The 11,306-nt window shown below is 44.1% G+C and overlaps 1 protein-coding gene across 1 annotated transcript; it reads right to left on the bottom strand.

Annotated features, from left to right (window-relative positions):
* Positions 1-9: 9 nt before the first annotated feature.
* POLR1E (RNA polymerase I subunit E) lies at positions 10-11,103 on the bottom strand. The gene is made up of 12 exons (XM_065740634.1): positions 11,018-11,103; positions 10,835-10,938; positions 9,618-9,694; positions 9,433-9,518; positions 8,647-8,702; positions 8,112-8,256; positions 6,194-6,301; positions 5,623-5,719; positions 4,728-4,861; positions 4,132-4,213; positions 2,534-2,665; positions 10-198 (listed from the first exon to the last, which is right to left on the bottom strand). The coding sequence occupies exons 1-12, from the start codon at positions 11,076-11,078 to the stop codon at positions 39-41; spliced, it is 1,242 nt and encodes a 413-aa protein (XP_065596706.1). The 5' UTR covers positions 11,079-11,103; the 3' UTR covers positions 10-38.
* Between the last annotated feature and the right edge of the window lie 203 nt (positions 11,104-11,306).

Raw genomic sequence — 11,306 nt, forward strand, 5'->3', positions numbered from 1 at the left:
AATGACCGATTTCACCCCTGCTCACATCTCCAAGAGTTTTAGTTCATCTTTTTGCGCTTCCTCTGGCTCCCTGGTGCTTTCTGCACAGGCAAGGGGAGAGACAGGGTACCAAGCCTGTGACTTTGATCATTTTCAAGTCCTGGCAGCCCCTTTGCCTTGGAGACCTTCAACCTCATGGCCCTTGCAATGTCTATCATCCTGGAAAACACAAGAGAAACACTGCATCAGTGAGGCAGAGAGGTCCTCTGAGGAAGATGAGGCACAAAAGAGCAATAGTTTTTTCACCACAGGGGAAAAGCTAGGAGGCAGAAGCAAGTGGGATTTCTGCTCTGGATCTCAACATCACCACAAGAACATAAGCTGAAAGTATTTAAAGACTAGAAAGCAGAACCTTGTTGGAGAGGCTAGAATGCTACCAAACTGTACACAAGCACCACCCATGGTGCCTGACTCAATGTACAGCAGTCTTGGGGGAAAAACAAACAAATAAACAAACAAATAAATAAACAAATAAATCAGCAAGCAGCCCATATCAGTTTCCCAATAGAATCCTATTCTATTGGGAGCGGCAGGATGGAGAACCTAGTAAAGAGAAAGCATCTCCTACTAATTACTGAAATACAGGAGCCCTAGATGTAATGGGAGGGTCTTGGCTGAGATCTGTACTGAGCAGGACTTGGTCAAGATGTCACACGTCAGAACACACCTGGAGACTTGTCAAACACAACAAAGCCTTTTTGAGGCAAATATAACAGGGAAATCAAAGTCCTGCCTCATCTGGGACCATGAGAACACACTTATCTCAGTATCCTCTAAGCTGACTTTACATCTTTGAAAGACAAACAGATTCAGATGGGAGGAGATATCTGGTGTTCTCTGAACAAACCTCCCACTCCAAGCAATGATCATTCCACGGTTAAGTCAAATGGCTTAAAGCCAGGTGCTTCATCTTTGTTTTTCCAAGTGGTTGCTGCTTCCCCCATCCTTCTCTTATCAGCATCCTACAATCTATGCTCCAGTATAGCATTTAAAAGCAAAAACTTTTGTGTTAGTTGCAGAAAAAGAGCGTGTCTTTTAATAAAAGGCTTACTTCCAAAGCAATAAAATAAAAAAAAACAAACAGGAAACCAACATCAGATCATGTTGTTCAAGCCACTATTAGTCAACTAAGAGCAGAACTGGAGGCAAAACCCAGTAATCTTTGCATCAAGTCTGACTACAGAACTTACAAAACAAAGAGGTGGTTAACAGCTCTTATAATTTTTCAGAATCTTGAGAATAAATAATTCCAGGAGAAGCCCAAGCAAATTCTACAATGTTTTTTACAGTAGTACTGAAGGGTTTTTGTCTTTTACAGTTCCTTTCCAGAAGCATCACCTCTACGCAACCCTGGTGGGAAAGATCAATGCAATGGAGTTAGGCAGCAAATGTCTTTAGAGTCACCACAACTCACAGAACAGGACAGTCTGGGACAGCTATCATACACAGCTGAGCAGCTACTAACAGGGCCACCTGACCCACTCCCAGACAGTAATAACAAGCTGACTGATGAGCTAATGTCTGTTGAGAGATTTCCCAGCAAGCTCAGCACACTAGCTGATTAGTTCTGATCAATTTCTGATTTATTCTATAGGAGCCAGAGAGAAATTAGAGCAAACTGCAGTGGAAGAGTTCTCAGTGCCAGAGGAGCTGTGGGAGGCTCTGTCTGACATCTGCTGGTTTAAGCATGTCTTGCAGCTAACAGTAGAAACACAGCACTTGGCAGGAGAAAGGTTATTTCTCCATAAAAATAAGTAAGGCAAGGGAGAAATTTCCCAAAATATCTAACACGTTGAGCATTATTTGCCTGGATGCTTACACTGCAAGCTACCATCTACTCTTTCATCTTCATTGAGTTGACACTGGGAGGTACTACCAGTGGTCCATGCTGGCATCCAGACAGACTTTGACAAAATGAAGAGGTAAGGTGACCAGAATCTTATTAAGTTCAAGTGTGAAGTCCTGCACGTGGGGAGGAAGAGCAACTACATACTTGCAATCTGCCTGTGAAACAAAAAAATCTGTTTCTAGTTTTCCAGTTACTGTCAGATACAAATCTATACTTGCATCCAAACTGGCACCCAGCTGAAAGCATGTCTCTGCAGAAAGAAGGGGTACAAAGGACAAGACAGTGAGGAGTAACATGACTTGGCAGGCATGAAACAACATTGGGTAGCACCTGGATAGGTTTTCTGCCATTTTGATGCTGCCTGCCTCAAGTTTTCCTGTTCTCAAATAGATGAAAAGCCTCATGATGCACCCAAGAAGCTTCCTGAAAAGCACCGTTTCAAAGCTCTGAGATGTATAACCGTCCCATTAGATGTATGAGGGCTTGAAAATAAAGCTTCAACATACTCAGAGTCCGTAACACAGGGAACTCACAGCAGGTGTTGTACTATTTGGGTGCAGAAGAGACTCCACAGCTCTCATCCCCAGGAAGTGCCTACACAAGGACCACAGGTATCTTAACAGGCATTAAGCAAACATGACTCACCTGCTTTCATGAAGTTTCATGTCATTCTGCAGGATGGTGAGGTCTACTTGGAAGTTTTTAATGTGCAGAGCCAATGCAATGACATATGCTGCAATTTTAGTCTTCAGTGATGCAGAGATTAAATTCTGAACCCTGAACAGCAAGAGTGAGAACGTATGAAATGCAGAGTTAGCAGACCCAAAACACAACCAACCCACAAGTTAAAGACAGAACTGGAGCCCCAGTTAGCTACAATATACATTCCCTAGATCTGAAAAAAAAAAAAAAAAAAAAAAAAAAAAAAAAAAAAAGAGCTTTATAAAGAGCTCTGATCACAGGGGCATTTAAGGTCTTCCTCACCAACAGTCTCCATTTCTGTTCCAAAGCGCAGGCCTCTGGAGATGTTTACTTGTTTACAGACTTGACTAGATCACTATCCACTGACACTTCTGTCTCTTTGGCATACTAGCAAGAGGACAACTAAGTGAAGCGGTTCTGAAGGTATTCACTACAACCATTAATGGCTCCTCAAATGAACAACACATAGAGCAGATCAAGCGTTTACTTTGACTGTTCACCACTGGTCTGAGTCTCTATAGATAAATGCTCCCTCATCCATTTGGACTCAAACTCACTGTCAACCTCAGATGCACAGCAAACAGTAGCTGTACACTGGCTCAGCAATGGCAGTTAGGCTTGTTCTGTGCACAGGCTGTCAAATCCTTGAGGAAAGGCATTGGGCAACAGTTATAATTCTTCTCACTCCTGCTGATTAAATCAACCTAAAACAGCTGCCTCAGGCCCCACCACCTGAAATGCAACAGCATTCTGCACCAGACATATCTCTGACACCGCTGGAAAGAAGCAGCTTGCAGGAGTTTCCTAGCTTCTAAGACTTCTTCAGTCATGAGGTGGTGGCTTGTCCTGGCTGACATCCATGGCAGAATGAGACTGTCTTATCACAGGTAACTTTGTCACTGCTGGCTGGGTATGCCACAGCAAAACTTAAGCAGAACTCTTCAATCTGTGTATGCAAGGCTGCAACAACACGGGACTCTGCACACAGACCTGCACTGGCCTCAGACCAGTGATTTAATTCAATGCAAAATTTCACATGGGCTCTGCATAGACTTGTAGAATCTAAATAAGTCAGATCAGGTCTAGATTCATGCATGCAAGTCTAAAAGAAGCGCCATTTTCTGCCACTGCACTGCCTCTGTCCCAGACCTGTTCTGGGATGTCAGAAGAGCTGGCACAGACAACTGTCATACAGTAAAAATGTACTAGTAGATGGTTGCCTATTTTCCCTGCACAGGAGAGTTGGCTACTAAGAAACCACACACTTTCCATTCAGGGAGCAAACTCCAGAAACACTCAGGCACTCCAAGCGGTGAGGCTGGCTAAACTCACAGGCACAGGCTTGCCTAAGCACACATAATTCTGCCTTCTCACATTTATACATGGATGAACACCAGTCATATCAGAATATGGCCTGGGATGCTACTCAAGAGAAGCTCCCGCTGTTTCCATTTTGGTACAGTGTTATTTCATAATGATTCTGTGGCCCTGTATTCTATGCCATCTCAACATCTAACATCAAAGCAACCACAGTTCCTTACCCGCCATTGTTGTAGGTCAGTGAAGTGAAGTTTTTCATAAGTTTCCTGCTAATGATGTGCGGGCATTCAGAACCCATTGGATCTAGGACAGAAAGGGGTTTCACAGCAGGCACAAAGACTAGTTATTTTCACATCCATTTCAAGCCTACTACCGTGTGCCTCTTTCAGCTGAAATATGCAGGCTAGGTGAGGGGGAGCACTGATAGTTTCCTGCCTCCTGGCTTAGGAGTAGAAGAACGTCTTATATTGTCAAGCTCTAAGTACAGAAACCACGAACTATCAGGAAGCAACAAAAGAATCACAGAATTCAGATCTAAGCTACAAATAGGATCTCACAGCACCACCCTGACGTATGACAATTAGAAAGGGACTGAAAAGAATGAGACACGTATCTCCCAGTAGTTGCAGAACTACAACTCCACAACATGGAAATACTCGACCTCATCATGAAAGAAGCTGAACAGCAACTGCAACTGCTGCAAGTAGCTGTTTATCAAATGGGTAATTCTGGGCTGCTTCAGTGTTTGCTAATATAATAACTACAAACCAAGTTCCAGCAGGTAGCTGAAAAGGGTAAAAGCTGAAAATTGTCTTACGCTTCTTCTTGATTATTTTCAGGAAGCTGAACTTAATAAGGATGTCCAGGAACCAGAGGCATCGAGCTTTGCGATCCCTGCTCTTCTCATCAGTAGGAAGAAACTTCAGCTCCTCTAAGACAAAGGAGCAATGGCTGAGGAGGAAAGAGAGTGAGCATGAGGACCAAACAATCAGGAAGGGACTACGTTACTTATTAGAACTGTACCTAACACACCATTAAAATTTAGTGCACAGCCCTTATAGGTTAGAATAGCTCCTTGGATGCTAACACAGCAAAACTCGCAATGTTGGTCTATGAGCACATTTTCTTTGTGCATCACAGTCAGCACATTTCTGCACGTGGCACTTCGCAGGCCCCTGCACTACAGGAACCATGTTTTCCATGGAGAACACACACACACTTCTGCTTAGGCACAGGGAGTGAGCTGTGGCTTGTGCTTTACCAGCTTACTTCAGCACCAGGGCTTAACACAAGTCCATGTAAGACTACAAAGCCAAAGCACCTTCCAGTTATGACAGTACATGGAGGGGATGGTGCTCAGCCACAGGTATGTCATTCTTAGCACAGCTCTGTGGTGCCATATGTAGGCACACGCCTGCAATCCATGCTTTGGATTTACTCACTCTCCTCCTCTGTAATCAGCTCCCAAAAGGACAACTGCACTGTTGTGCACAGCACCTTTTCTTTCAAAACAGCTCCACACTTCCCAAACGTAAGCACTGCTCAGACATGGATGGATCTATGTCTTCTCTTTAGTCTGGAGAGATGAGACTATCACTACTCATATTGCAGAGCTGGTAACACTGATAACAGCTGCCATCCTGCCTGTCACAAGAATTACAATTTCACAAGGCCATCCTTAGCTATTAAAAGGCTACTTGTGGGAATATTACCTTTTCTCTTCTGTTTTCTTGGTGATTTCTTCTGCGGTGATGTTAATAAAGGCCGCTGCTGGACTCTTCAATGCTTCATATTCTGCTGGGGACAGAACTGGATGGACTTTAAAGAAAAGAACACGGGGACTCTTTCTCCTTTTTGATTCTGAAAAGCCCAAAGGGAGATATGGTCTATCCACTCTTGCTATAGGAGGTGGGGCAGGGAAGAGGGGAAAAAAATTATAAATAAGCAAGATTTAGCAACAGAACTTGTAACCAAAATCAAATGTCTCTGAAGTACAGTGGCTCAACAAATTATTTCTCATATTCTTTTGACCTCATTGCTATTCTTCAATGAATGGGTCCCAACAGGCAAGTATAGTATCTCCCTCTGTGTGGAAAGGAGAAAGATACAGAACTAGCAACCTCAAACCCTCAACATACTAAGTTCCTCTCTCAGCTTTTGGCTTGTGAGGGGAGAAGGCTCAGCTCCACATTCACATCCCTAGCATCGCTATCTCCCACATGCCAGACCAGCAACAAGAAGGTTTACAGGCACTGGAAACCACACTGCCACTGAAAAAGATACTGTCTTCAAACTTGTAAACATTTTCTGGTTTGTCAGCATCTTCATGGCATGGCGGTAGGAAAACAGACAAGTTCTGTTCATCATCTTGGGCCACATCCTGGATCAAAGCTTTGGAGGGAAGAAGGAAAGAAGTCAGCATTTGGACCATACAAAGCGACAAAGAATGCAATCACAGCCCATTTCTTCTTTTAAGTACAAGCAAACTCAATGGGGATTTTGGATCAACACGAGTCTAGTTACAATACGAAACAGAAACTGAACTGGATTTTTAAACACTTAATTCACAGGGAACAGTGTAAGGAAAGGCCACAATTCTCTCTGATTTTGTAATTGTCGTTTACAATCACAGAAAGCATTCCAGGAGGCACTGAAAGGCTAATAGCCTCTGATGTGCCTGTAACGTCCTAAGCATGCTCAATTTTACACTGTCATCACAGAATCATAGAACATAGAACAGGTAACTGTTTAGTTTGGAGATGAGGAGGCTCAGGGAAGATCTTATTGCTTTCTACAAATCTCTAAGAGGAGGCTGTGGTGAAGCTGGAGCTGGCCTCTTCTCTGAGGTATCCAGCAATAGGATGAGTAGTGGCCTCAAGTTGCACCAGGGGAGGTTCACGCTGGATGCCAGGAAAAGTTTCTCCTCCCAGAGAGCAGTCAGGCACTGGAACAGGCTGCCATGAAGGTGACAGAGTCATCACCTCTTGGACTTTTCGATAAAAGGATAGATATAACACTAAGGGACATAATTTAGCAGGCATGGTGGTGATGGACTGACAGTTGGGCCAGACAATCTTAAAAGACCTTTTCCACCCTTAACTGATTCTGTGATCTTGAGTTGGAAGGGACGCACAGGAACCATCAACTCCAACTCCTGGCTCCACACAGTATCACACAAATCTCATACTGTATTTCTCAGTGATCATTCCAGACACTACTTGAATCACTTGTGTGAACTTTCTGCTACTAAAGATTCAGAAATGATGCCCTAGACTAGAAAAATCTCAAGACAAGAAGCACACCAAGACAAAGTAAGTGGTACTACAGCCTCTCTTATCTCTACAGTGGGTAGAACATTGTTTTGACACCCTGTGTCCCATTAGACATCCATTTGTCCCAGAGCACAGCAAACACCGAGTATGGAACATAAGGGATGAGACTTCTAACACTGATGAGAGCTCATAGTCAGATCTCTCCCATTCATAGCTAAAGCAGGCTGGAATCCCACAAGTGCTGATGGAAGGGAGGAACTCTAGAGGTCTCAAGTCCAATTACCTGCTTGACTAGGACTGTCTCCAGCACTAGATCAGAGGAGCCCTGGCTTTGTATAGGGGTTGGAGGTCACCTAAAGAATGGTGTCCCTAAACCTCCCTGTAATCTGTCCCAGGGCTGTACTACCCTTCAATGCAAGAAGTCTCTCACTCCCACACTCTGGAGATCATTGCAACTTCTGCTGCTAACCTGCTGTAAAGCCTTACAGTGATGGGAATGGTTAGGCTCTGACTGCCCTTTCAGGTAGCTGTGGACTGTTGTTAACTTCCATGTGGCCTCCTCTTTATCAGACTAACCAAACTCAAAGTGCTGTGATACTGGTTAAGTCAGAGGTCATTTTCCAGACACTGTGAAGACAGAGTACACCTTTTATGTTCTAGCATATTGCCAAAAATCAGCAGACATGGACACTGATAACATAGGAACCTTCCCTTACCCATGCAACTCCCACACTAAGCCTAGGAGGATCAGAGAGCAGCTCTTCTTCCAATAAAAGGATTGGCAAGTTCCTTAAAATAAGCCCATCTCAGCAGTTAAACCAACCACTTCCTTTATTACTCCAAGAAAAACTGCTCTTCCTCTTCTTGCCACTTGGCAAGGAAAAAGTAACTTTGATTGCTTTCATCAGTATCTCAGACAACACTCTTACCTGTTACCCCCTTTGCATCTATAACATCTGCTGCTGCTTTTGTCACAGCTGTATTGAGAATATCATTGCCCACTGCATTCATTCGACGAGAGTTCAGAGCTCGCTTCTGCTTGCTGGTACCAAATGCCTCAATGCACAAATCCACCTGTGCACAACAGAGAAGCATGACAAGAATGACAACACACTCCTGAATTCAAGATACTTTACACGCAGGAGAAATGCCCAGATAACCACTGTTTGCTCTACATCTACATTTTTAATGTAATTTCAAACATATCACTAGGTACAACTCAAGCATATTGTAAAAAATGAAAATGGCAGGTTATACCAGAGATAGTAAACAAGTCCAAAGTAACTATGAAAATACTGCTAAGCTAGACAATAATAACATGCTGCCTCAAAGGCCTTCCGTACATAAAAAAAGTGCTGACCTTGCACAGGGTTGGCTTGGAATAAATCAAAGATCACAGCCTCAGATAAGTAACTACCACTGTCATCTGGATAATTATAGCATAATATCAGGTTTCAACTTTACCTTCTCCCTGTAGGATTTATTCTGATAATCCTTTGTGTCATCAGGAATTAAATTATCTAAAAAAGAAAAGAATTAGTATGCTTTGCTTGCAGTAGGCAGGAAAGCACATGTGTTTGGTACTTCTCTAGCTCTAATACATAAAAGGACTAGGCACACCCCTTCAGGGTCTTCTCTACAGGATTTGTTAATAAAAGGATACATAGAATACAAAAGATTATGTACCTGGAATAGAAGGAAAAGGTGGGACAATTTTTGCTACAAAATCTGTAAGCATAACGCACAGATTGCAGCAATACCAGACTTCTGTTGCTCACAAAAGAAAACAGTTCCTTAAAGATCATAGTCTTAGGGTTATTTCTACTACGTTCAGTAATAAAAAGCAGTTCTGCTGAGGAAAAGATTTTTCTTCTCCAGTGAATGATTCAGTCCCTTGACCTGATTCTTTCCAAGCTTCCCTCAGCAGGCTAAGGGCTGCAATTATTCTAAGCAGTGACAACTTTGTTTCTAACTTTGATACTTTCACCCTCCCACCCCTGAGCTCTCTGCTTAATATCTTCCTTGAATTTCAGCTACGATCTTGCTTCCTTCTCCCTTTTTTCATGCCACGCTGTTTCTCAGGCATAGAGAGTGATGAATTTTCCTTCCCTCCCACAGAGATGAGGAAATAAGAGTAGGAGGAAACAGAAATGCAATGCTGTCAGCAGCTAATTAGTCAACTGCTGAATGCATACATATTTCCAGGATACTGTGACTTTGGCACAAGAGTTAAATACAGGGTTGTCCTACCTGACAGTAAGGGTTGCATGTTGAATATTTCAGCATTATAGACTTTCATTTGCCCAGAAGCCTTGTCTAACACACCAAGAAAATACCTGGGGAAAACAGATGCAAATGATTACCAGTGACTGTCTCAGAGCTAAGAAAAATGAGTTTTCTGTCTCTAAAACAGGTTAATTTCTATCAACTCATACCTGCATAGGGAGTTACATTTCATAACTCCACTGCTGAAGTTATTCCCCACGTATGAAAGCCTTTCAGTTTCTGAAACCTGAAAAACAAGGAAAAAATACTTGAATAGCGCAATATTTGAAAGTGTATATTTTCCTGAATTTATTCTCTGGTGACACAAAGCTCAACACTGCCACAATCACCATACTTTACACCAGAAGTAGCAGTCTGTGAAAAGAGTCAGTAGAGAAAAGTGATGTCTACCAGACAGCTTCAGATTATACTTGCAATACTATAGGTTGCTTCACACAGCAACTTAAAGCTTCTCTAAGCCTACAAAACAAACCTTACAGAAGTCAAAGTGAGACAAAGAACAGTGTAAAGGCATCATTAAAGTCAGGGGAACTCAGTTTGCAGTGCATTTAAAATGATGCATTTAAAACTTTTGTACTGTCAGGCTGCTGTGATTAACCATCTGAAGACAGAGCTAGCACAAACGGCTCAGACGTACACATACTTTTATGCATTTGCATCTCTACTCCAGTATAGGATACTTTCCCTGAGAATTTTGGCTGATAGATCATCTATTCCTTCAGGGGGTATCACATGTGGGCAGCGACAGAAACTAACAAAGCCTGCAGAAAGCTTTCAGACTGTAAGCTTGTTTCTTTACTCACTGAGAAGAAATATATATATATCCTTATAGCGTAACTAAGCCACTTAAAAAAACAGAAAAAGCCCCCAGTAAGGTCATTCAGGCCAAGTGCATAAAGGCAATAAGATTCTCTGACTACACATGACCCTCCCCAGATGTTCAGTTGCAGATTTTAATTTTTAACTCTCCCTTTCCTGTCAGTTACTAAAATGAATGAAGCATTACTTCATAAAATCATAGAATGGCCTGGGCTGAAAAGGACCACAATGATCATCTAGTTTCAACCCCCCTGCTATGTGCAGGGTCACTACAGGAGGCTGCACAGAGCCACATCCAGCTTGGCCTGGAACGCCTCCAGGGATGGGGTATCCACAACCTCCTTAGACCACCTGTTTCAGAGTGTCACCACCCTCTGTGTGAATAACTTCCTCCTAAGCTCTAACCTACACCTCTCCTGTCTCAGTTTAAGAGCACTTGATCAACAAATCAACGTTATATTTTAGAATACGCTGCGGCGCACAGGTCATTTTCTGTAAGCAGGCACACGGTGCTGCCGACAGGGCCGCCCAGGCCGCCAGGCCTTACCAGGATCCTCCGCCGCCTCTTCCGTGGGTTGGCCACCTCGTTGCTCCGGTACAGGGAGAAACGCACGGCGTCGGGCCGCTGCAGCTGCCCATTGGAGAATGTTACTGCGGGAGGAAGAAAAGGCCATGAGACCCGTCCCGTCGCTTGCCCCGCCGCCCGGCCCTGCCCCGCCGCCCGCCTCACCCAGCAGCGCCGGCTGCTCCGCCTCGGGGTCCCCGCAGTAGCACCAGGTGGCGGCGGCCATCGCGCAGTACGCGCGGGAGCACGAGCAGCCCGCCCGCCTTATCACGGAGTACGACGTGCCACCCAGTATCGGCGCTGTCCATTGGCTGCCGCTACGGTGACGTCACGTCATTTCCGGTCGATGCGGCGCCCTGGCGCTATTTCCGGTCGACGCGGCGCAAGGGTGGGTGTAGGGGTGGGGCCACGGGAGCGAGCTGTGCGGCCGCAGGGCCGAAGGAACAGGGCCGCG

The sequence above is a fragment of the Cyrtonyx montezumae genome, unplaced genomic scaffold (assembly GCF_038088225.1).
Source record: "Cyrtonyx montezumae isolate F1298 unplaced genomic scaffold, pur_monq_1.0 scaffold_29, whole genome shotgun sequence".
Taxonomy (NCBI): Eukaryota; Metazoa; Chordata; class Aves; order Galliformes; family Odontophoridae; genus Cyrtonyx; species Cyrtonyx montezumae.

Coding starts and splice junctions, on each gene's coding strand:
- POLR1E (XM_065740634.1), bottom strand. CDS start 11,078: ATGGCCGCCGCCACCTGGTGCTACTGCGGGGACCCCGAGGCGGAGCAG. Junction 9,519..9,617: donor AAATGTAACTCCCTATGCAG/GTATGAGTTGAT, acceptor TGTTTTCCCCAG/GTATTTTCTTGGTGTGTTAG. Junction 8,257..8,646: donor ATAAATCCTACAGGGAGAAG/GTAAAGTTGAAA, acceptor TGTTGTGCACAG/GTGGATTTGTGCATTGAGGC.